At 39.8% G+C, this 27,189-nt stretch overlaps 1 protein-coding gene across 1 annotated transcript in view; it reads right to left on the reverse strand.

Moving 5' to 3' along the window:
- LOC111142315 (anoctamin 4) overlaps positions 1-27,189 on the reverse strand; it is a 238,137-nt gene that overhangs the window by 131,667 nt on the left and 79,281 nt on the right. The window contains exon 7 of the mRNA XM_022495363.1: positions 17,429-17,560. Within this exon, the coding sequence (XP_022351071.1) occupies positions 17,429-17,560 (132 nt within the window). The remainder of the gene's footprint in view (positions 1-17,428; positions 17,561-27,189) is intronic.

Genomic DNA, 27,189 nt, shown 5'->3' on the forward strand with positions numbered 1-27,189 from the left:
TGGAGGATGTTCAAAACAAAGCAAAAACAGTGTAAGACATCATCTGAACCTTAGCAGAGCTACAGACTAATGTGCTATATAAATGTGACAGAACAAAATAATATTAACATAAGGTATTCCTAGGCACAATCCTTTATTATTCCCAATTTGCTGCTTTTCTTTGTGAAGATTATATATCCCTACCCATTATCATGGACTTGTAGTTACTCTTCCTGGGGAGAAGTACAATTTCCCATCCCATTTCCATGCTTGGCCCTAAGATGTGTTTTGGTCAATGGAATATGAACAGAAATGATTACGGCACATCTGAGCAGAAATTTTAAGAGCCAATGTGTGGCTCTACCATTACTTTTTCCCTCTGCCATGAGAATGTCCTAGGTATAGGTTGCATCTTCAGCCAATATCCCATAAGAAAAAAACATGTAAAGCAGAGCCTCAGCTGGCCCATAGCTAGCATATTATGTGAGCAAGAAATAAATAAGATGCCTTGAATAAGACATTGGGGTTTTTTAAGATTTTTTTTTAAATTTTATTTATTTATTTGACAGACAGAGATCACTAGTAGGCAGAGAGGCAGGCAGAGAGGAGGAAGCAGGCTCCCCTCCGAGCAGAGAGCCCGACGCGGGGCTCGATCCCAGGACCCTGGGATCATAACCTGAGCCAAAGGCAGAGGCTTTAACCCACTGAGCCACCCAGGCGCCCCAAGACATTGGGGTTTGAGGGATGTTACTGTAGCAGAACCTAGCATAATCTGACTGGCACTGTCTCTAAACCAACAAAGGCAATCCTGTCATTTATGAGTTAATTTACTCTGTCCTGAAGAGGGTGGATTTTTTTTTCTTCCTTGCGGAAAAGCTATGCCAGTCCCAGTAATAAAGTGATGGGAGAGAGGGGTAAGGCTTATGGGGAGGAGAGGAGTGAAAGGCTGTGAAGGCTTCAGGGGAGGAAAGAAATTTGTGTTAGAGGTAGTAAGGGAAGGTGTGAAGGAAGAAGAAAGGATAACAAGTGGTTGCTGAGACCATGTACTTGGCTGTTTTGTGTCCTTTGAGAAACTCGAGTGAAAACTGGAAATCCCTTCTAATTACTTTTGGCTGCTGATTTGTGCTTTGTGCAAGATATGGAAACAAATAATTGTGGTACAATATAATCATTCCTGTAATCACAGTATTTACAAAAGCTAATGGGCCCAGAAGTCTAACACCATCTGCATGAGATACAATGGGTTTCACAAAGATGACAACATCTGAACTAGATCCTGAGGGAAGAACAAGCTTTCACCAGATAGTGAGAGCGAAGAGCACATCTTAGGAACACGTAACAGGAGTCACAAGGTAGCCTCCAGTGCTGCGTGGTAAGAACTTTCGGCATACCCAGCCTCGGGGGCTGGGAGGAGGAGAGAAAACAGCTTTGCATGCCATGCCCTAAGGAGTTTGAACTTGATCCCAAAGGGCTTAGGGTATCTTTGAAAGCTGTTAAGCAAGAAAGCAATGCTATCACATATGGCAGTGCATTTTATTCACTGCTAAGAGATGAGGAAGAGTGCCTGGCTAAGGGATAAGGAAGGGTGGAAAGCCAAGATATTCTGCTTGTCAATCTGTGGGCTGTGAATTCTTAGAGGAAGGGTGGACTAATGGTACAAAGGTGTTATGTGAGCTACGAGTAGGAGCCTTGCATGTGCTCCAGCTACATGGATGTGGTGGATAGGGGAGTTGGGAAATATGAAGGAGTTGAGCAGACTTACAATTTTTCATGTAACAGTTGGTGGCCAGTTTGACTAAGGCAGTGGCAATGAGGTCAGAAAGGAGGAGCTAGGACCAAAAGGACTAAGCGGTGATGGTAGACAATGAGGAAGAGGGTAGTGACAAGTTTGGTCAACATGCAGTGGTGATACCATTAATCAGGAGTGAAAAATACAAAATTGATATTGTGGGTATCATACTGGGGGTGAGAGAAGTGGAAAATGAGAAGAATCAAATTTGTTTCCAAGGATAAAGATATTTCTAAGACATGGTTCTGAATTAGCAATCATTTGAATAAAGTACTATTCACAAAGGCCACAGGTTTAACTCCTGAATTCCCCCACCAGTGCCATTCTCAGATGTAAGAGGTACCCTGTCCAGACTCTGGATTTTAGAGGACTCATAAATCAGCCTCCCCAGATATATTTCTTCCCATGGGGTAGAGTATTGGCAAGGCCAAGAGGGTGTGCCCACCTGAAGCCTTTCCCCAAAGCACCAAGGCCACTTCTGGTCTCTGTGGGCCTCTAACGCTTACCTCCTAAAGACAGTTCTATGCTTACTAGGTAGCCAAGATGTTTGCAGGGGAAATGGATGGGACCTGGACAGGGGGTCTGGGTGTTCACATACATGAGCCTGAGGCCCCTCAGTGTGGGACAGAGCTAGGTATGGGAAGAGAAAAGGGCAAGCCAGGAGGGTGGGAGGAAATCATTCTCCCCACACCCCACCAATGGAACAGATTTCTAAGAATTTTGAGAACTTAGAATTTCAGGTCTTTATGCAGGTGTATTTGTCAAGGTAGTTTAAAAGAAACTGTTATACTTGTTAAAAATGATTTATTACTTTTAATTATTTAGATATATGGTCTATAAGCTTCATTTGTACTCTTGCCCCAAGCCTTACAATTGTTAGAATCAGGACTGCCCTTCCCTTAGATTCAAGAGTGTAAGTTTAAAAGAGATAAATCTATTGTCTTTCATCCCCAAATCCTAATGAAGATAAATATGAGAGCCTGGGTTTGAGTATGCTAACAGTGTATGTGAGAGTGAGCTCATGGAATCTCATTGTTCAGGAGGATTTCCTGCTTCTGCCAGCTCTATAACTCAGATAACTGGCTAACCCTCTCTGTTCCATTTCTCTATTTCTAAATGGATATAACAATACTACTAGTCTCACGAGTAACCTGATATCTAGTGAGTGATGAATGTTAGCTGTGGTATTTTAGAAAGAGCATGGATTTGAAATCAGGCAGATTTGGGTTCTAACCCCAAAGTCTGCTTGTTACTGTGTAGCCTTGGGTAAAGTACTTAACTTCTCTGAGCCTGGGTTCTATCTTTTATAAAGTAAGGATAATGAAATTATGTTGCAGGGTTATTGCAAAGGTCAAATAAGACAATGAATGGAGAATGGGCAGCACAGAATTCCCCCACTGATCTCCCTTGTTCCTTCTGACCATTGGTCCAGATGACATAATGCACAGTGTGATTATTCAACATGGAATCCATCCACAAATGCAGTCCTCATCCCTTTGCTTCCCTTTTTGTTAACCCTTGCTTATTTTATCTTACATAAATTTGGCAAAACTTCCCTTTTCCTATGAATGCTTTAAATTGTTTTTCTACCATTTTATGAGTAAAATAGCATCTTTCTCATCACATTTAATATGCTGAAGTTAAAAATTTAAATTAAAAAATATGTTCACATATATAGATATATATATGACCACAAAATAACATTCTCTACTACAGTATAATACTTGGCACACAATACACTAAAAGTATTTGTTGAATAAATTGATGAAAGAAATTGAGCATGACACCAACAAAAATTAATATTGTTAAAATGTCCTTACTACCCAAAGCAATCTACAGACTTGATGCAATTCATATCAAAATACAAACACCATTTTTCATAGAACTAGAACAAATAAAACTCAAATTTGTATGGAACCACAAAAGACCTTGAATATCCAAAGCAATCTTGAGAAAGAAAAACAAAGCTAGAGGTATCATAATCCCAGATTTCAAGATATACCATAGTAATCAAGAAAGTATGGTACTGGCACAGAAATAAATACACAGGTCCATGGAATAGAACAGAGAATTCAGAAATAAACCCATGCTTAGATGGTCAATTAATCTACAGTGAAGGAGGCAAGAATACATAATGGGGGAAAAGACAGTGGAAATGACAGTATTTTCAATTAAGTGATACAGGGTAAACTGGACAGCTACATACAAAAGAATTAAACTTGACCACTTTCCCCAACCATACACAAAAATAAATTCAAAATGGTGTGACACCTGAGATCATAAAAATCCTAGAAGAGAACACAGGCAGTAATACCTTATACATCAGCCTTAGCAACATTTTACTAGATATCTCTCCTTGGGCAAGAGAAACAAGTGCACAAATAAACTATTGGGACTACACCTAAACAAAAAGCTTTTGCACAGCAAAGGAACCATCAACAAAATAAAAAGACAATCTACTGAATGGGAGAAGAAACATCCAATAAGGGGTTAATATCTTAGAATATATACAGAACGGATACAACTTGACACCAAAAAACAAACAAGAAACCCAAACCAAAATCAAACAAACAAACAAATAAAAAACCACCTCCAACTAATCTGATCTTAAAATGGGCAAAGAGGGCGCCTGGGTGGCTCAGCTGGTTAAGTGTCTGCCTTCGGCTCAGGTTATGATCCCGGGGTCCTGGGATCGAGTCCTGCATTGGGCTCCCTGCTCAGTGGGGAGCCTGCTTCTCCCTCTGCCTCTCTCTCTCTCTCTGTCTCTCATGAATAAATAAATAAAATATTAAAAATAAAATTAAAATTGGCAAAGAACCCGAACAAACATTCATCCTGAGAAGATATACAAATAGTCAACAGACACATATGATCGTGCTCAGCATCACTCATCATCAGGGAAATGCAAATCAAAACTACAATGAAATATCACGTTATACCAGCCAGAATGGCTAGAATCAAAATGACAAAAAAAAAAAAAAAAAAACAACAACAAAAACAAGTGTTGGAGAGGTTTATATGGAGAAAAAGGAACCTTCATGTACTCTTGGTAAAAATGTAGAAAACAGTATGAAGTTTCCTCAAAATATTAAAAATAGAAATACCATATGATCAAGTAATTCCACTGCTAGATATTTATCCAGAGAAAACAAAGACACTAATTCAAAAAGATATATGTACCCCTATGTTTATTGCAACATTATTTACAACAGCCAAGATACAGAAGCAACTCATGTTCATCCATAGATGAGTAGAGTTGCTACACACACACACACACACACACACACACACACACACACAGGAATATTACTCAGCCATAAAAAAGAATGAAACCTTGCCATTTGTGACAACATGGATGGACCTAGAGGGTATTATGCTAAATGAAATAAGTCAGACAAAGCCAAATACCATACGACTCCTCTTATATGTGGAATCTACAAAAACAACAACAACAACAACAAACAAATTAACAAAGAAACAACCCAAAAAACAGACCTTTAAGTATGGAGAATGAATTGGTTGTTGCCATAGGGGAAGGGTTGGGGGAATGGATGAAATAGTTAAAGGGGATTATGAGGTACAAACTTCCAGTTATAAAATAAATAAGTCACAGAGATGAAAAGAACATGGGGAATATAGTCAACAATATTGTAATCATGTTATATGGTGACAGATGGTGACTACCTTTACCATGGTGAAAACTGAGTAATGTATAGAATTGTTGAATCAGTATGTTGTAAACCTGAAACTAATCTAACACTGTATGCTAATTATGTTTCGGTAAAAATGTATTGTAAAAATGAATGAGTTAGCAAATGAAAAAAACTATTTACAGATGGATAAATGGCAGAAGACAAAACAAAACAAAAAAACCCCCTTCTCAGTGGCTTATTCATAGTTGGTCCTACAGATACTAAAAGAACATAGCTAACTAACTACTGGGTCTCCAGGCACCCAAAGTTACATTTTCCCACAAGATTAGGTGCATCTTTTGCCTCTTAAACTGAACTCATTAAGTTATGTCCTACTTAAAAGAAGCCACGTCATCTTCAGAAACATAAATCTCAGGCTGTGCAGCTTGTTTCATTTTCAACTCAGTATAAAACTTTCCAGGACAGAGATTGGGTTCCCCTGACTTTATGGATCACTAAAAACAACCTGCATATTGAGGATCCTAATGCCAAATAAGTGATTGCAATAAAACATGTGTTGTGAGACCTGCTGTAAGTCATGGGGGCACTAAAAGAACATTAATTCTATCTAAATCAATATCAGTATTTCTTTGCCTGAAGGACTCTATAAAGATTTCAGATTGATGAAAACACCAGAAAAACTCCAAACAGAAAATACAAAAAAAAAAAAAAAAAAAAAAAAAAGGCACATACTGGAAGAATCTGTAGTTTCAGCCATCCATGTCGACAGGAGTTAGAAAACAAATGTACATATAGTACTGATAAATGTGAAATGGCAGTGTATCCTGCATTTAGTCAGTTTGGGCAGCTATAAAATATTACCATAGACTGGGAGGTGTCTTCTCAACAACTGAAATTTATTTCCAGGAGATTGGAAATCTGAGATCATGGTGGTAGTGTGGTCAAGATCTGGTGAGGGTCCTCTCCGCTGGTTGCAGACTCCTGGTTGTATTCTCCTATAGTTGACAGACAGTAAGCTAGCTCTCTGGTCTCTTCTTTAAGGCACTAATCCCTTTCATGAGCACTCCAGCGTCATGGCCTAATCACCTCCTAAAGGACTCACCTCCTAATACTATCAAAGTGGGGATTAGATATAACATATGAATTGGAGGGCGCATAAACTTTCAGTCCATAACATACCTACAACATTGAAAAACATTTAGATTGAAAGGAATGCTACTCCAGTTCAGGTCAGATATTTAACTTTGTAAAAATTAGTCTTTGTCCTTTATTCACTATATAACTTGCCCTTTATGCACTAACTGCAACTTTTCAGAGATTCTTCTAAGAATTTTCATTGTACTCGTGGTTCATCATCATTCCCAAACATATCTACTAACTATTGAGTGTTTTCTAAGGGCCAAGTACTGGACTAAATATTTTGCACAAGTCATTTCATTTAATGCCCTTAAATCCTACTGCCACAATGCTTTCTTCCTTCTTTATTTTCCTTCTGCCCAAACTTAAGTGTCTTCTGTTCTGGACCCTTGGAGCTATGCAGATTGGCCAGTTTATATAGTTGTGCTAGACAAAACAATGTCAACATCCTAATCCCTAGAACCTATGACTATTTTAAGCTATATGGAGAAAAAGAATTATTTCAGATAGAACTAAGGTTACTTCTCAACTGAATTCAAGGTAGGGAGATTATCCTGGACCATTCGGGCAGGTCCCAGGTAATCACAGGGGTCCTTAAAAATGGAAGAGGAAGGAAGAAGAGTCAGAGAAGGAGGTGAGATGACAGAAGCCGGGTCAGAGTGAAATGATGTGATGTGAAAAGAACTCAACCACCATTGCTGGCTTTGAAGTTGAAGGGAGGGGCCCAGAGCCAAGAATGCAGAAGCCTCCAGAAGCTGGAGAGGACTAAGAAATGGGTTTTCCCATGGAGCCTTTAAAATAGAAGGCAGGTTGCCACACCTTGATTTTAGCCTGGGGAGACCCATGGCAGACTTCTAACCTAGTATATTTGTGTTGTGTTAAGCCACGAAATTCGTGGTGGCTTTTATAGCAGCCATAGAGAACCAATATATAGTTTGAGGCTAAGACTGGAGCCAGAGTGCCTTACCTTAGAATCCAAGTCCCACTACTTACCAACTATGTTTCCTTGGGCAAGGTATTCAGCCTCTCTGCATCTGTTTCCTCCTCTATAAATATAGGGATAATGATTATACCTTATTCACAGACCTACTATTCAACAGAATCCCTACTGTTGTATTGAATTACTTTCTCTGAAATTGTCTGAGTTTTGAGGGGGCCTTCTGGAACTACAATGCTCCAGTGAATGACTGACCCTAATGCTGAAAGCTTTGGGACCCATAGTTGGCTACAGCAGGAGAGCTTTCTGTGAGATAGGGCTCTTAGGCTCCCATACAATTATGGCTGATAAACAATTTGTAGGTCCAGTTTGGGTGATACCACGTAAAATGGCCAAATGGTATTGCACAATGATTTATAAAAATGTGTACCCACAGGTTTGCTTTTGTTTCTCAAATACAAATATACATTGAAATGGAACATGAGCTTATTTGCTTTTTAATCAATTCTCAGCTATAATTCTTGCAGAATGTAGTTCAAACAAAAACGATTTGCATGAGGTTAGTTTCGAATATACTGCAGTATTTTGTTGATGTCTAAACTCCTCCAAAACGTTAGAGCCCCAAGCAATTAATTCTCCAGAACCATGCTAAGGGACCTACAAAAAACAGCCCGTGGAAAAGCCCTACAAGATGTTTGCTCTAGGGAGGTTGCTAAGGAAATTGTTCACTGCTTTATTCACAACTCTCCCTCCTTTCTCTATACAAGAATTTTATTTCTTGCAATGCTTGGAAAATGCTAAGAAAAGTCCTGCTTCACTAAGCGATTGGTTTTCTTCCTCTCAGGCAATCAGAAATATGTGCTTAACTGTGTTTCTTCCTCTGCTCTACCCACTATGCTTAAAGCCCAATTTGCTGGGTCATTTATCAACCCTTACAGATAGGTAGGCCACTGAAGGTTGCAAATCTAAGCCTGTTTTTCCCCCTCTGAACTCGAATGATATTCTCCTTAGTTCAGAATATTTACTTATATTTTACCACTTTATTTGTCTGTTTACCCCACCTCAAATGCTTTAACTAATTCCAAAGGTAATCAGGTATATTTACATGCACCTGTTCATGCTAGTATAATGCAGCTGGAAAGTAAACTGTTCTTTGGCTCTGCCCATGCAGCACATACCTGAGGTGTCAGCATTGTGGAGAAAACACACTTCTGTTGGCTAATCTGCCATTGATTAGAGTGACTATGAGCAAGCCACTGAGTCTCTCTGACCTTCGTCATACACCTGTACCCTCAGAGTTGTAATGTGTCTATGACACAACTCTGGAATACAGTAACAGAAAAATGGTGGCTGCTACCACTTTTTATCATTACAATTCTTGTGACCACTACTTGAAGACAGCTGCTAGGTAGTGAGTTGACTGATTACTGCTGTCCATGGCTCATTGCCATGGTTTTCTGGTTTATTCAGAAGGAAATCAAGGAGAGTTTCCAGAGAACCTCCCACTAACAACGGTTCAGCAACTTTCTTCTGTCCTTATCAGCCCTCACTGATCCCAGCACCAAGATTTCCGTGGTCAGTTCTTTCTTGGGCACAAAGAGCTGTGTTGTTTCCCCTAGATCCCTAGATCATGGTCTAGAAGGGGAGAAAAAAGCATGTAAGCCAATTTCATATCAAGTTGTTTTTTGATATACACACTTGACATTTCCCACATGCACATGACATATGCATTAAAATGTATGATGTAGGAGTTAAGTGTCCTGGGGTCAGGCATTAACCCTGAGAATGGAATTTAATGCCACAAAACTGGATAGGGAAGATGGTCTATTCGTAAAAATGAGACCAAAAATAAGTCAACAAGTCAGGGGTAAATTAAAGTAGAACATGGAGATCACAACTGACTAGTTGACTATGGTTTTCAACTTTTCATATGGATGTTCCGGGTTTAAAATGAGAGAACCAGACTCTGGAGTCCTGGCTCTGTCTTCCCACAGTGACAACAGTGCCAACTCTGCTGTGCTCTTTCCTGTTCTGTTAGGTCTTATGATCATAATCATACCCTGGGTGTCACTGGCTGCCAGGCAGGAACTTCTGGCCCTCAGTAGCTCACAGTCTAGCAGAGGGAGAAAGGCATATAAGCAAATGTCATCTTAAGAGGTCTTTGTATAATGTCTACTTCATACATTCACAGGACACTAGCTAAAATGTTTTGTGCACAACTAAGCTTTGCAAGGAAATGGGTTGATATTGAGTTATATGTGATATCTATTGTTACTACAGACTTTTAAAAAGTAGAAATGTAAAAATACATATACATATATAAATAAATACAACCTCTCTCACTGGGATGTCTGCAGTTGCCTCCTAACTAGTTCCTGTTCCTACTCTTGCTTCCTACAGTCTGTTCTTAAAAGAGTTGCAATGATATTTTCAATAGTTAAATTAGACCATAGCTTCTCTTTGTAAAAGCCAAGACTGTATATAATCAGCATCCCTCTTTCCCTTCTAATTCATCCCTGTTGCCAGTCTCATCATTTCCTCTCCATTCACAAAGGTCTTACTTTCAACCACATGTGCTCACAGATTAGGGCTGTTCCCTTACCTCGAACTACCCTCTCCATACCCTCCTCACCTTCTTTAAGTCTTTTTCTTTTTCTTTTCTTTTTTTTTTTTAAAGATTTTATTTATTTATTTGACAGAGAGAGATCACAAGTAGGCAGAGAAGCTGGCAGAGAGAGAGAGAGAGAGGGAAACAGGCTCCTTGCCGAGCAGAGAGCCCAATGTGGGACTCCATCCCAGGACCCTGAGATCATGACCTGAGCTGAAGGCAGCGGCTTAACCCACTGAGCCACCCAGGCACCCCTTTAAGTCTTTTTCTAATCACACCTTCTATCTGAGGTCTACAGAAGAATATAAATACCATCTTTTGAAAATTTAACCTGCACACACGTCCCATGCCAGAGTTCTTCATTTTAACCCCTACTCCTCTTTTTCTCTTTGTCCATCATATTTAACACATTCTAACATGTACAATGATTGATTTTTTTTTAAACATTTCCCTTAACACTACGAATATCCAGGGCTGGAGACCTCTTTGTTGTGGGAACTACCTGTGCACTCCATTCCCTAGATACCAGTAGCACTCTCTGCTTCTAGTTGTGACCACCAAAAATATTTTCAGACCTTGCCAAATCACTCACCTATTGAGAACCACTAGTTTATAATTTATTGCCACTTAGCCCCAGCTATATGGTAAGCTCCAGGAGAACAACGATGTTGGCCTGTTTGTTCACGACTGATTCCCAAGCACTCAGAACAACAACAATCATGGGGCATGTGCATGAATGAGTACCGATTTAATCACAGGCATCTACAACAAACACAAATTTCAGAATCTTCTATTAGGAAATGGTTAATTTCACCTCATTTTTATAGGTTTTCATAAAAATAAACTAATGGTAATAACAGGAATAAAACTACAGGGAGAAACATTTTCATGTTTATATCTAACACAAACATTTCCTGAAGGGCAATTCAGAATTGATCTAGTTCTTGAAAGAATATATCACATATCTATTATAAAAAATGGCACGCATCTTATCTACATTTCCTCTCCTCGGTCTACCAGCATAAACCTTTATTTTGAGTATCAGCCTTGAAAAGTAAGTGCCTCAAGGATATTACTGCAAATGCCATTTTAAGAATGAAGGGTGATGATATTTAAGCAGGCCAACATTCACAGGCAAGGAGGTGACAAGGAAAAAAATTAAATCTTAAATAGAATTGTCATAACTATCAGATTCAACTAGAGTTTAATTGATGTGAAAAAGTGAGTGGTCCTGCCCGAAGGGTATCATGTATTAAAAGCCAGTAAAGCAATGGTTTTCAAGTGGTGAGAGTGCTGCAATTTTGAGCCCATCCTCCCCACACTCTAGGAAAATTTGGCAATGTCTGTAACATTTTTAATTTTCACAACTAAGGGGGGAGGGAACTGCAGCTAGCATCAAATGGATAGAGAACAATGATCTACTAACCAACCTGTAACACACAAGACAGCTCCCTACAACAAAATTATTCAGTTCAAAATGTCAATAGCACAAAAGTTGAAAAATCCCACAGTAGAGTGTAATGCTTAAGAATGTGGAATCTGGAGCCTCCCTGTCTGAATTTGAATTCCTGCTCCATCACTGAGACAGACTGCTGAGTTGTTCAGAAAACCTGCTAACTTTTCCCTCTTGGGCACAGAGATAGACTAGTTATGTTAGCATCCCTTGAGTGGGGACAATTACATGACTGAATTCCGGTCCATGAAATGTGGGTTTAAGTGTTGTTCACCACTTCTTAGCCTGGCCCATTAAAAACTTCCTACAAAATTTCTCATTCCTCTTTTCATGTCAACCCTAGCAAGGGACCTAAGGGATGACAGTTATAATGGAAGCAGCCTGGGTACTTGAATGACTCTGTGGAGCAGAGACATTGTACTTCCTTCTTCATGGTAACCCACACTAAACAATGATGTGAACAACAAATGAACTTCTATAGTGTTAAAGCACTGATATTTGGGGGTCGTTTCAGTAGGTGGATTAACCTAGCTACGTGACCTACTAACTCTTTGTGCTTTACTTTCCTCATCTGCAAATGGTGACAATAATTTTCCCTCTGCCATAGGGTTGTTGTAAGTATTAAGATTCTTAAAATAGTTTCTGACATCTAGAAGAGTTTTCCTATCTGTAAGTGTTTGATGGTACCATATAAAATGACCAATGGCATCATATGTGGACTTGCAGACATGTGTACTCACTGGTTTCCCTCTACTGCTTCTCAAACATTAATATATGTTCAAATAGAATGCTAGGCTATTTGTTTTTTAATTGATTCTCAACTTAAATTTTTTTGTACAATGTAGTTCAGAGTATAAAGATTTATAATTATATTTTCCCATATTGTCTTTATTACTCTCATCCTTACTGCATTCATTTAATAGACAAATACTGAACATTTATGGTAAGCTAGGCACTGTGTTGAGTATTAGAGATACAACTGTGAGCAAAAACAGACATGGTATATGCCTCTATGGAGTTTAGTTTACCTGGAGGGTTGAAGGATTTATCATATAATACCCAAATAATTATCAAGTTATAGAATTTCAAATAAAAAATGTTATATAGGAAACATGATTTAAAGAGAGTACAGCAAGGAGACCTGGTCTTTCGAAGGAGTAGAGGAGGGCGTCCCTGGGAAGAGTTTTGGATCTGGATTTTAAAAACTGAATAAGAGTAAACTAGAGGAAGGGGGAAGAAGTGGGAAGAGAATTCTAACAGAGAAAACAGCATGTGCAAATTCCCTGAGGGAGAGTGTATCCAAAGATCTGAGAGAGGCTGTATATGTCTGGACCATAAGAAGAGAGGGTAGGGGCACCTGGGTGGCTCAGTGGGTTAAAGCCTCTGCCTTCGGCTCAGGTCATGATCCCAGGGTCCTGGGATCGAGCCCCGCATCGGGCTCTCTGCTCAGTAGGGAGCCTGCTTCCTCCTCTCTCTCTGCCTGCCTCTCTGCCTGCTTGTGATCTCTGTCTGTCAAATAAAAAATAAATAAATAAATAAAAAATAGAAGAGAGGGTAGAAGACAGTGAAGGCAGATAAGGCTGGAGAGGAGTGGCCACATGGTCAGGCCACCTAAGACCTTATTGTCACTTCAATAATTTTGGTATTTATTCTAAGGTTGTTTTTTTGTTTTTAAGATTTTACTTATTTATTTGACAGAGGGAGACATAGTGAGAGAGGGAAACACAAGCAGCAGGGGGAGAGGGAGAAGCAGGCTCCCTGCTGAGCAGGGAACCTGATGTGGGGCTTGATCCAGGCCCCTGGGATCATGACCTGAGCCGAAGGCAGATTCTTAATGACTGGGCCATGCAGGCACCCTAATTCTAAGGTTTTTAAACAAGATCAAGTGACATGATTAGAAATGCATTTTGAAAACATCATTCTTTAGCACATGGGAGAATGGATTGGAGGGGGGCAAGGATTGAAATAGTACTTCTAGGTTTCAGAAATGAGATAATGATGGTGGACATTGAGAGAAGTTGTTAGATTACAGAGACACTTAGCTTGGAAAATCATCAGACTTTGGAGATGTAGTGAATGCAGAAAGTGGAGGTGAAGGAGAGGTCTAGAATACCTTCCTAACTCTGGTTTCAACAACTGCACAAATATAAGTGCCATTAACTAGACCAGGGACAATGGAAGTGGACCACACTGGAGGAGAGAATGAGTTGAATTTGGCCTGAGAGGAGTGTGCAGTGAGCTAACTTCACACCATCTTTATTCATTCTTCACATGATTGTTCTATTTTCATCTATTAATTTCTCATTTGACAAATCATTATTAAGCACCAACTACAAGATTAAAAAATGATGATGTAGACATATAGCCTTTCAAGAACTTTACTGCCTATACAGTTCTATATCGAGAACTATGATAGAAAAAAATAAATTTTATCAAGATACAGAAGAATGCACCTCACCCAGAATTTACTTCTAAAACCTAGAAATAATATAAACAATCTCCCTGGTTCTGTACTTGTCCACCTCCAATCCATTCTCCCAAGTGCATACAGAATGATGTTTTTGAAATGCACATATAAGATTGGAAATCTTGGGATGTTTTCTGAAGGAAACGCCTCTGATGAAACCCGAAAGAAAGGAGTCTAAGGGAAAGAGTGCTCCAGACAGAGGGAAGACTCTGTACAACAGGAGTCAAGAGGGCGCTGTGAGTTAAGGTTAAAGCAGTTCATTGTGGATGAAGCACTCAACAGAGAATGGAAGCAGAAGCTAATCAGCCAGCTTCAGACTCGGCTTTATCCTGAGCACAAAGTATTTTTTTAAGACTTCTTTTCCACTTTGGTCAGTATTTATTGAACTCCTAATTTTTCTTTTTCCTCTACATTCATGTACACACACACACACACACACACACACACACACACCTATTAGTCACTTTTATTCCTAGACAAACACAATATCTGCAAAACCAAGAAGTCACATGGGATTTTGGATTGCATTTAGAAAACCAGGAAATCATATTATAAACCCTAGAGCTCATTAACCAGCTACTTCTGATTACTTTAAACCCATTAGTGTCACCTTAGGGAAACATCCATCTTTAGGGAATTTTTTTTTTTTTTTTTGTGATTACACCAATCACTTCCAAAAGGAGAGTCAGCACTCCTCAAGTCTTACTTCTACACATTCATTAAAGGGATGTTGTTCATGCGGCATGACAATTCTCAAAGCGAAAGAAATTCCCACTGCCCATGATGTTCAAGACCCTTGTTTAATTCTTCACCACCCAACTGTATAATGGCCTGAAGCCAGATTCTTAGGTTTCCTTCCTTCCAGCTATCCCTTTGCTTTATCCTTCTTGGTTCTCCTGTCTTGAAAGCTCATCTTTCACTGATCACTCTCCTATTTCAAACAATAATGCCAGGTTTTCTCATACCCTATGTCTATACACAGAAAACTACTTGTAGTTCTTCAGATACTCCCTTCTGTTTCATGCCCATATACTCTTTTTTTGCGGTGGTGGGGGGAGTGAGGGTAGAGAGGGGCAGAGGTAGACAGAGACAGAGAATCTCAAGCCGGCTGTATGCCCAGGGTGAAGACCAATGCAGGACTTGATCTCATGACCTTGAGATCACGACCTGAGTCAAAATCAAGAATGGGACTCTTAATAAACTGAGCCACCCAGGCACCCCATACCCATACACTTTTACACATAAATTATTCTCTCTTGATATCTGTTCCCCTCACTACCTACCTGGACAAATGTTATCTTTAAGACCCGTCTCAAGCATTTTTGAGTGTGTTCACTTCTTATTTTTTAGAACCTCTCTCCAAATCTGCAGTATGGAACACTCTTTCTTTTAAGTCATACCCATCATATTGTATACAATTATTTAAAATGGGCTTTCTGTCTTTAGGTTGGGATAAAGACTGTTTATCATTTTTCTTTATATCCTCTGTATCCAGACAGTGTCTGGCAAGAAGTAGACATCAAATCAGAGACTGTAAATGAATTAATTATTCAGTGAACCAATGCCCAAACATAACAAAAAAAGGCCTCTCAAATTTGTGATGGAGATGGCTGAGTACTTTTGTGATCTCACAGGCTATCATTCCTCATTTATTAAATATTTTAAAATACTTATAAAGATATGAATCTTGGTTCTATTCCCTAGAGATCCTGATGGGTGCCTAGATGCTTCTGATGTTGAGAATTCTGCTAAGAAATTTGTTCTAAAGCAAGAAAGAACATCAGGAAATGTAACCAGCACGAAGATGAGTAGTGGAAAATCTTCCTCTTCAAAGGGATACATATATCCCTTTGAAGCAAAGCAAAACCCTACGCACATACCCTATATTTCTTTGATTCTTCTAATTACCTACTTATCCATCTGATAAGTACCTATCCATCTGAAAATTGTGAGATGCTCCTGTACTGTGCTAGGTGCTCTCTTGGGCAGGTGAGAAGCAAAGAGAAAATTCTGCATGTAAACCAGACTCTACTCCAGAAGAATTTAAAACATCCAATCACTTGCCCAAGAAATTTTACAATAAACAACACAGGCATAGCAAAGTTTTAAGTTAAGAGCAGGAACATGTCAGCTTTCATCTGTCTTTTTCTCTTAAAAAATACCCATAGGTCTTGATCTTGGAGTTAACATGAAAGCTTTCCATTTCTTATTTCCTGCAGAGGATCTAACTAGAATTTTGGGGCCAGGCTGTGAGTTTCATATCTTTTTCAATGACCTTTTTCAATGTTCCCATAACGTGGCTGGGTTGGCATCAATCTGACTTTTGGAGAGTTTGGCTATTTTAGAGGCTTACAAAGTTGTTTCCCTTGCATTGTACATTATATATTTTGATGCAGAACATCTATTCCTTGATTTTTTTCTTTTCTCCTTCACCTTTCTGTTGCCTTTCTGTTGACTTTCTGTTGCCAAAACATGCCCCCAACCATATATTCCATGCAACTTGATGACTGCCCCTTGTTGTTGTTATTTTTTTCCTCAAAGTTATCAACCTATTTTTTTTTAAAAATCTGTTACCGTCTTCCTCCCCTTGGGGAAGTCCTTTTTACTGAGGCTGTCTCTATGGCTGGAGTGGGGAGAGCCAGGAATTCTGAAGTCTGGCTGAGAGCAAGGCTGGGCCAAACTTACTTATTTGCCTTTTGAGAGGCTGTTTTTGCCTAGTTGTTTACAGTTTTTGGCATGCTTTTCTCTCCTACCACTGACCCCACCATCCCAATTTCTTGTCATCGCAGAAGTTTCAGAGTCAATTCTCTATCACTTTTGCAATACCCCAAAGGCTCAATTACTCAGCCAACCTTTCCCTCTGCATGTCAAAAGTGAAAAATCACTGTTCAGAGACTGTCTGATGGAAGAGCCAGCAAGCGGGCTACTCAGGAATATGGTTTTTCCTGGGGGAACCTGGTGAGTTGCTGAAGAAAAGGAAATAGAGAAGTGAACAGATATTGATTAAAACAAACCGATGACACCTCTTTTCAATAGGGTTAAGGGTAGACCAACTTCCCTGTCTGCTGGTTAGATGATGAGCCTGAAGGGGCTCTGAGCATGCGGACTGGCAGAGCCACAAAATAGAAGGAGCCTGGGTCTCTAAATCACTGTGGAGAAGATCATTTACCCAACAAATATATGAACACATGTTCTACTGTGTCAAGCCACTGAGATATGGAGATTGTTTGTTAGAACAGTTAGCTTACCCAAATACAAAAGGGATATGAACACTCACAGGACTTTCAGGGAAGAAGGGCACTAAGCTGTTCCTTCCACATGCCAAGGACTCAAAGGCGTGCAGGAGAAGGTCTACCACAGCTGCATGTCCTTAGTAAGACAAAGGCTTTCACACGAAACACTCACTGGTGGATCCTTTGCTGGCTGAAAGGGGCAGTGTAGCAGTCATTCTCCTCCAGGTCTGGCAGTGTCTCCTTGTCCAGCCTCATGGGCTTCTTAGGTAACCATCTCCGAAACCTGCTTATTTGTTTATCGATCCTGTGGTACATGAAAGGCAAGACCAAAGGGTACAGCATGTCAGCATTGCCCCAAAATATAAGAGGGAAGCCTCCACAGAGCAATAATTATAACACCAGACACCCCAGACACTCCCACTGTACATGAGTACATGACACCCCATTTCACAGACAGAAAGAAGAGAATCTCAACTCCACTGTTTTTTCAGTCTCATTACAGGACCTCAAAATTATTGTCTATGAAATAGTGGCCAAGAGTTATATGTTCACCAACATGCCAATAAATGACCAAGCCTGGAAGGCTCTGGAAAGGAACTGGACAGTCCCTTAAGCAAAGCAGCAGAGACTTTAACTTCTTACATTCTGCAGGTTCTAGAAATTCATTCTGTATTTGGAAAATTTCCTCATCTTCTCTTGGTTATGGAAGTGCTCTAGCTGTAGTTAACATTCAGCAGGGCAGCTGACAGCACATCCCAATGGGTTGCCTGTGTGCACAGAGCATGATGTCATGATTTGCTTCCTGCCTCTCACACCTTCCCTGAGCTGCCTCTCTTCAGACATCAGGCAGTTCAGCTTTCATTCTGTCTTTTAAGCTGACTCCATGGCTCTCAAGGTACAGGGGTATGATGACGCATGTGTCAGTCTGGCCAGGGTGCACAAGGATGCAAAGTCACAGAAAACAACAGTGTTGTGAAGGTGGTTTACAAGACAGTTTTCCCCTGACCCCCTCCTGATTTCCTCTGGCTTCTGCTGATGAAAACATCTGACTTCCAAGTGACCAGATTGTCAGTTATTCACAGAAAACCACCAGAAGGAGCAAAATGCACAGCATACTTAAAAACAACTGTGCTATATCGGGTATCTATACCCACTGAAGCAAGTATCTTCCAAGAGTGCATATCAAATAGCATCTCAGTAAGGCAGAATGAACAGGTACCATACTCATTTTACACATCACAGAAGAAATCCATGGCGGGTAGGTATCCAGCTCAAATTACCCAGCCAGTGAATAAAGCCAGGAATGGAATGCAGGTTTTGGGCTCTTGATTTTAGTGATCACCCCATCAAAATAGTTGATACTAGAAATCTTAAGAACTACAGAAGTGATGGATTCTTCTAATGAAGAATATATCTAAATGACTTCTAAGTCTATTAATTACACATGGAATTTGGGTGGATTTTTTTTCCAATTCAAAAAATATTTACAAGGCAATTTATCATTTTCAATGAAATTTCCAGGTTAAGGAACTGCTTTTTCTATAACCAATCAGCTCCAAGATGAACAATAATAGGTATCTCTTTTACCACTTCTTTTATTCTCTGCAGGGTTCCACTCTCACTACAACCCCCTTCTGCCCAGTGGTGGCTGGACTTTCTTCAGAACCCCTGAAAGTTCAAAGTGGAAAGATTCTCACAACTTTTCTAGGCCCTTCCTCTCAAAGACAACTCATACCTACCACATATACACACACAGAAATAAAGATTCTACTAAAGGTCACGTGCCCAGAAAAGAATAGCAAATTGGAAGAGCCCAAAGTGGGATGAGAGGAAACCGTTCCCATCTCCTCCATCCTTCCTTCTCCTCGTCCTTTCCTCCCTCACCACTCTTTAAAAAAACTTGAAGTATAGTGACATAATATGCATCAGAGACACAGTAGAACACAGTGACTGAGAACGTGGGGTTGCAGTAATTGAATTTAAGTCCTGGTTCTGGGGGCGCCTGGGTGGCTCAGTGGGTTAAGCCTCTGCCTTTGGCTCAGGTCATGATCCCAGCGTCCTGGGATTGAGTCCCACATTGGGCTCTCTGCTCAGCGGGGAGCCTGCTTCCTGCCCCCCCCACCCCCCCCTCTCTGTCTGCCTCTCTGCCTCTGTCAAATAAATAAATAAAATCTTTAAAAAAAAATAAATCCTGGTTCTGTAAATATTAGCAGTGTGACCTTAGGTAAGTTATTTAACTTTGTTGTGCCTTAATTTCCTTTTTTATAAAAGTGGGCATGATAATATTCAATTCATAGGGTTATGGTGATTAATCAGTATGTACATAAAATCTCCAGAAGTATGGTGTACACTGAGTACCTGCTAATATTACGATCTTCCCCCCTCCAAAATAAGAATTGAACAACCAGCTTGCCTCTTAACATTTTTTTTCAATTCAAAGTTAATTGTGCTTCACTAGCATCTACAACTTATCTAAGTTCAATGATTTAGTCCTTAAATTGACTCATAAATTGTACTTCCTAGGCTAAGCTGGTGGTCTTCCCCATAACTCCTGGCTTTATTTCATCTGATTGCCTTTAAACTCATTCAAGAAAGAGGACATTGGCCCAGAGCTTTTCATAATAGAGCTTTTACTCCCACACATCTCCAGTCTGCAGCACTAATCGGATTACACTTTGCAAGGTTCACGTTCTTACAGAATCTGGGCTCTGCGTGCCATGACTATGAATTAAATCCAGTTGGGTACAGTGCTCAGTGTGGATAAAAACAAATAAAGCTGTGAAAAAGCAGGCATCAATACTCTATGGGAATGAAATGGCAGCTTTCGGCAACAGCTTACAGCACCACAATTTAAATGAAATGTGGAGATGGTGAGAAGAGAGTGGAACAGGGTAATGAAAATGATTCATTGGAAAATGAGGAGGGACCAGAAGTGGAGGGAAGAGAAGGGATGCTCCTAAAAGAAGCTGGGGTGTGGAAATGGGGTGCTTAAACCCTGGCTCTGTTGCTTATCAGCTGTGTGATCTTCCAGGAATCACTCACCTGTTTAAACCTTATTTTAAAATGTACTAATCATCATCATCAACCACCTTGCTGATGTTGTTAGGAAGCCTACACATGGTGTGCATGCAATGCTTTGGAGAAACTGCCCTGAAAGCAGTGTCATTAGCAACTTCTTAAGGACCAGGGAGGCTAATATAAAAGTGATGGAAAGCAGAGGACCTGGGCTTTTAAAACACTATGGTGGAAAAAAAGATATTCAAAAAATATCTTAAATACAAAACCCCTGAGACACTGGCTGAGGGTTGGGGTAGGTGAATAGGCCTTCAGTGGGGTAGCCTGAGGAGAAGCAGGAGGACAAATCATGGACTGTACAGGTTCTACCACATATGCTGGTCCATGCTGCTTGCTCTTCAAAATGACAGAAACAAATACTCAAATGTGGTCAGCAGTTTGTACCCTCTTCTGTTTGGCAGAATAGCTCCTGAAAGATGTGTGTATCCTAATCACTGGAACCTGTGAATATGTCATGCAACACAGCAAAGGGACTTTGCAGATGTAAGCAAGTTTATAGACCTTTGGAGAGGGAGAGCATCCTGGATTACTCAGGTGGACCCAACTTCATCATATGAGCCATTTAAAAGGAGACAACTTTGCTTAGCATAATACCCTCTAGCTAAGTGAAGTCAGTCAGTCAAAGACAAATACATGATTTCATTCATGTGCGGAACTTAAAAAACAAAACAGGTGAACACAGGGAAAGGGAGGGAAAAATAAAACAAGATAAAATCAGAGACAGGGACAAACTATAAGAGACTCTAAACTCTAGGAAATAAACAGGATTTCTGGAAAGAAGGTGGGTGGGGGAACAGGGACTGGATGATGGGCATTAAGGAGGGCACTTGATGTAATGAGCACTGCATGTTGTAAGTCACTGATAAATGACTAAATTTTACCCCTGAAACTAATAATACACTGTATGTTAATTAAATTGATTTTAAATAGAAAAATAAATAAAAGGAGAGATTTTTCTCTATCTAGACATAGCAAAGCCGGCAGCCAGGGAGTGCAAACAGCCTCTAGAAGCTGAAAATGACCTTTGTCTAAGAGTCCTAAAGAATCTGCACAGAACTGAATTGTGCCAGCAACCTGAACAAGTCTAAAGATTATTCTCCCTCATGGCCTCAAGAAGAGCCTTAGCCAACCAACACCTTGACATTAGCCTTGAGAGACCCTGAGCAGAGAAATCAATTAAGCCTCTTCCCCTAGACTACTGACCTGCAAAATTATAAGATGATAAATTTGTGTTGTTTTATGCAGCTAAATTTGCAGGAATCTGTTACAAGAGCAATAGGAATTTAATACACCTCTGAAAACAGTCTTGATCTGATCTTCTCCTTGAGACCTGGCCATGGCTGGTCAGGCTCCCTATGCTGAGGCTAACACTCCACATGCTACTCCACCTGCCAGTCCAGTGGCTCTGGGAACAAGGATCTGCTTCTCTGTGGCTGGATGACTATTGGCCACTCTTCAACAAATACTCTCATACCAAACTTGCTACTTAGGAATTGCTGAGGATCCTCTTCAACAGTGCAAGATAAAAACACATAGTGCAAGAACCACCAGGCTAGAAAGCATGAGACCCACGTTGGGTTTCTGATTCTGCTGTTTTTTAGATACTACATGTTGCTGGTGATTTGGGCAATAGTATCTTGGCTATATCCTAAACAAACTTAGTTAATAGAGAGCTTTCCTTTTCACAATATAATGGATAACCTTTCATACAGATGAAGGACTCTGAAGTTGAAGTAGGTTCACAATTTGTTGTACATCTCTCTAGTGATGAGTGCTATGCTGGGTAAGTGACTAAACCTCTTTGAGTGAATGCACCTGTTTCATGAGTCAGTGGTGAGAACTTACACAAGATAACAAATATCAGGTGTCTGCTCATTGCCTTATATGTACAAAATGCTCAGTTCAGTGGTGGTGTCTAGGATGAAGAAGATGATGAGGATGATAAACTCTTATGTAGAGTTATCAATGGGAATTCAAGAACTAAGATTCTCACTTCTATATTGAGGTCTGTGCCCCCATCTCCATCTAATAAACTTCCCTAAAGAGGCAATCCTGAAATTCTCTTAAGTTACAGAGTTGAGGAACCAACTAACTAGAAAGTATCCAATTTGTCTCTTAAATATAGGAATTGGGCATACTTAATAAAGTCTTCACTGACTGGGAAAAGCAAAGAGAAAATGTTGACTTATTGATTTAGTATTGATTTTGGTTGGACACATTGTCACTGTTCTATTTCTGCCATTTATTGAGCAAAATCCCTCTTATAGAATATATAGGCAAATCAGTAAGGAGACAATGGATCAGTCATCCACTTGGGCATTTCTAGCCTTAACTTGTCAAGCAAGTATCTGGACTAAAAGACGGGTATTTTTATAGAAAGTTGTTATTACAGTAAGTTCAGCCACCACCACCCCACCCCTGCCAAGTTCTGGCTCATGACAGGTCAGATCCGGCATGGCTGGAAAGAGTTGGCAGCCCAGCACAGGCAGATGGGCACAGACTGCCCATTCTGGTGTGCTGCACCTACCCAGGCTGTGCCTTGGAAATGTGCTGTGGGAAGGTGCTGCTTGAACCTCTTTGATCCTTGGTTCTCCCAGCTGCCAAGGGAAGACTATCCTATTCACCTTAGGAGTGGTGATAATTAAAGGCCACATGCCAAAGGGCTTCACTCCCCACATACTAAGCCATCAGTAGGCGCCTTTATAAATTACCTGCTATGTGCAGAGCCCCAACCTGGATGCTGTGGGTATACCCTGAAGAAGACCAAGGTCTTTCCCTTGAGCCACCAGGACCCAGGAGGGAGTTTGTACTGACAACTTAATTAGGCTAAATTAAATTAAATAGGCTACTTCAGAGACACCTGCTTTTCCCCAGACCAGAATAGTATAATAGCATCACATTTCTAACAGATTACACTTTCAGGGATGATATACCTAGAGGGAACATACAGATAAACTTTTCTTTCTTTCTTTCTTTCTTTCTTTCTTTCTTTCTTTCTTTCTTTCTTTCTTTCTTTCTTTCTTTCTTTCTTTCTTTTCTTCTTCTTTTTTTTTTTTTTAAAGTGGAGGCACCACACAGAGCCCTATATTGTAATAAATGAAGCCCTCCTGGACTGATAACAGTTAGACAGCAGGAGCCTTGAATTTCTTTTTCCTCTTCTGAGAGCCAAGTCTCCTATATTTATAGCCTCTCCTTGGATAGGAGTTAGGATTCTTTTAGGTCACAAGGCTACTAACTGGGGCGCAACCTAAATATCTCATAGCAGATTGCAAAGGCTTTGGAATATTTACATATATTAATTTTTAAATACTAGGATGGAAAATACAAGTCATTTTGTCATTTACCTGTATATGAAACTGATAAGACTGCAACTGCACTGAATGTATCATGTAGCAGGGGCAGCAGACATTTTGCCAAATGACTACAAAGGATAACATGAGGTAGGTGCATATGGGGGAGTGGATGGAAAGGAATGAGAAGTAATGAGACGTTAGCTACAAACCACTGACCATAATCTAATTTGTTCCTTTGTAATCACATCTTCTACTGACTATATTTGCAGTATTTGGCAAAGGCAAAAAAAGGGGGAGGGGGGCAAAAGACGGATGATAAATTCCCTCTCTTTATTGGATAGACAATTTATAAGGCCTATAAATCTTCTCAAAGAGTCAAAGGAGCATTTAATGGACCAAGTACATGATGAAAATAGCATATAATCGAAAAATATAAATCTGAACTACATGAGTGTATTTTATGGGAGTCAGGTGATTCTCAAAAATAAAGATATTTGTGAAAAGATGCTTTATGTCTCTGCCTGCTCAGAAATTTTATAATATAATTTCCCTTGGCTTTAAAGGAGATAAGCTTGTTTTAGGGAGGCTTTTGCAAAGTAATGAAATTATTATTTAAGTGGATGAAACTAAAACCTAAATTGAATATCCATATTTAGTATGACAAGAGAATTTTAGAATACTGAGTCAATGTTTTATTACTAGTGTACAACCAGGACAGCCAGATATAGATATGCCCTTCAATTTGGTCTATCAGAGCTGTCTACAAAGAGATACTTTCCATTGTCTAAATCTGTCCTGAGGTGAAACAAGACTTAAAATAGATACCAAAATTTCTGACAAACTGCACTTTAAAAATGACATCGAACATTGGGCTTCACTAAGGTATACCACTACAGTGATGTGGCAAGCAATGAATGTCTTAGAAGGCAATCTGAATTGATGGGTCATACTACCACAGTTAGTTAGGATTTCTTTTCCCTTCATTCGTCTGAGTCTTCCAGTGACTTCCAATGCCCAAATTCTTTTATAGTTATGATTTATGCACTCTTATGGCTTGACTTTTTCAGGCCAAAGATGACTGTTCAGTAAATTGTACTTTCAGTTCAAGAAACAAGGATTTCCCAAACTCCTACTCACTCAAAACCACTCTGCAGCTCATGGAGAATATGTGATTGGTCCCTTGTCACACAGTCTCCTCTCCTCTGCTTCCTTTCTCTTGGCTACTGTTCTTAAGCCTGTCCCTTCTCTATTTTCCTCTGTCTCAAAATTTATGAGGGTAGTATTGAACCCTCACTGCCTCTAATTCATCAGGGCCTTCCATTCCCCACCAGCTGTAATTTGGTTTCTATTACCCTCCTCTCTGCAGTCCTCATTCTCACTACTAGTCCCAGATTAGCAACATTAGCATCACTTAGGATCTTGATAGAGGTGCAAAATATTGTGCCTCACCTCAGAAACTCGTGGAATGGGCTAGATAAGCGGAGTACTAAAAAACCCTGAAGATAATCCTGAGGTCCACTCAACTTTGAGAGCCATTTCTCATGGAGACTGCTATCATGGCAGTTATCACTAACTTCTAAATATTAAAAATCGATTCTCATCTCTCAGCCTCCATCAGAAGTTGAAGAACACCCATTATTATGGGAACTCTTTCCTGGTCCCCTAGACATTGTCCTCCCTTAGGTTGCCTCCTTCTTAAATTATTATTTTTCATCTTCCTTCCATCTCCTCCTGCCTTCTTAACGAGATTTTCCAAGGACTTGCCATTGGCCTTCTTTTTGCATTTTAGTCCTTCCCTGGGGAACGCTATCCAGTCCTCTTGCTCAAGTCATGACTTCTATACTTCAGACTCCCAAATTGGATTCTCTAGCCTTGCTCTCAATTGCTTTGCCATCAATAGCCTTGTTTTTCTCAATTGCTTTGCCATCATTTCCAGAGGGTCTCAGGACACCTATGTGTCAAAGACCTACTGTGAGTTATAATACAGGATTATTAAAACAAAAATCATCATCTTTCTCACCATAGCCATGTCTCTTCTGAATTTCCACTCTCCTTTTACCTTCGACATTTTTCCAATTCCTTAGATATGGAAACCTCTTTCTCTCCCCCCTCTCTCAATTTCCAAATACTTGCTAAGTCTTTTTCCTATAATTTCACAATCTTTCTCATACATTTTGCCTTTTTGCTCTGTAGATTATTTTTCATCTATCCAGGGAGAACTGTAATCTGGATGTTCTTTGGAGTAAAAACTGAAGGGACAGAGAGATTATGGCTTATTTTAAGGAAGAATTTCCTAAAAGTCAGGTACCCACAGTTGTGTTCTGAAATTCCCTATCTCACAGATGTTCAAACATGAGCTGGTTGACCATTTAGCAGAGGTTCAGGTATCTGCTGAATGGCTGAACTTGATGACATTTGATGTCCAATCCAAGTTTGAGATTTATGGTTCCTTTTACCACCATTTTCTTTCAAGCCCTCATTGCTCACCCCTCCTCCATAGTGAGGACAAATGTTTCAGTTCCAAGTCTGTGTCTGACAATGCAGGCACACTGGTTTTTCTATGCTTTTCTTTGTGACCTCCTTTTTCCTCATTCAAATCTTCTCACATGTGTAGAGATTCATTTGCCCATTCACCCCACCTATTATGTGCTAGGTACCGGAAATATAGAATTGGATAAGCCATCCTTGCCTTTACATACTATCCAGATGGAGAGATGGACATCAACACCATAGATTAGAGGACAGGTCTAGCAATCTTGTGTTTTAATAAGCCCTCCAGGTTATTCTGATGCTGGTTAAAGTTTGAAAACTATGGAGGACTACTGATACAGGCTAATGTGTTATCTTAGGATTTTATAGAGGGTCATTATATGACAAGGGACTAATCTAAATCATTGGTGATTTAAATCATGGTGAATCCAAATGCCATGGCTACAGTCTAAGCAAAGAGCACTGATAAGTAAAGGTATTGCACAGGGAAATTTTGGAAAACACATCTTGGTTTCTTTGGATGTCAATTCTTATATCATACTTTATTGAGTGTACGTGTATTTGAGTAAACCCACTAGAATATGTCAATTACTCTTATATTCTGCACAGCACATAAACAGAGCAAACCTGAATCTTAATTCTCACAGAACTGAAAAAAAAAGATTTTCAGAAAAATGCAATGGTCTCCAAATTTAACCATTAGCTCAGCTCAGGGTAAATGATCACATAAGACCAATTAAAATTTTAAAATTAGATTTCCAGTGATCACAATAGAATAGAATTATAGGACATCATTGATGCTTTCCCCTTGCTCCCTAACATCTCAAAAAATTAAGAAACAAACTTTAGAAAGATACATAGTACATTAAAGGTAATCTTAGCCAGTAGAATTTTGGGTGGGTTGGGGAGGCTAAAAGAAAAAAAAAGGTAGGAAGGGCTTCTGATAAGGTAATACATCTGCATACTTTATTAACAAAATGTTACTAACATAGGAGGGCCACACCCATGGGGGGTGGGCTAGACAGCTATCAGCTTTTTGAGATGTTGATTATCTATACTTCAAGATTTCAAGTTA

Source organism: Enhydra lutris, unplaced genomic scaffold, assembly GCF_002288905.1.
Source record: "Enhydra lutris kenyoni isolate GAN:26980312 unplaced genomic scaffold, ASM228890v2 scaffoldscaffold7, whole genome shotgun sequence".
Classification (NCBI taxonomy): domain Eukaryota; kingdom Metazoa; phylum Chordata; class Mammalia; order Carnivora; family Mustelidae; genus Enhydra; species Enhydra lutris.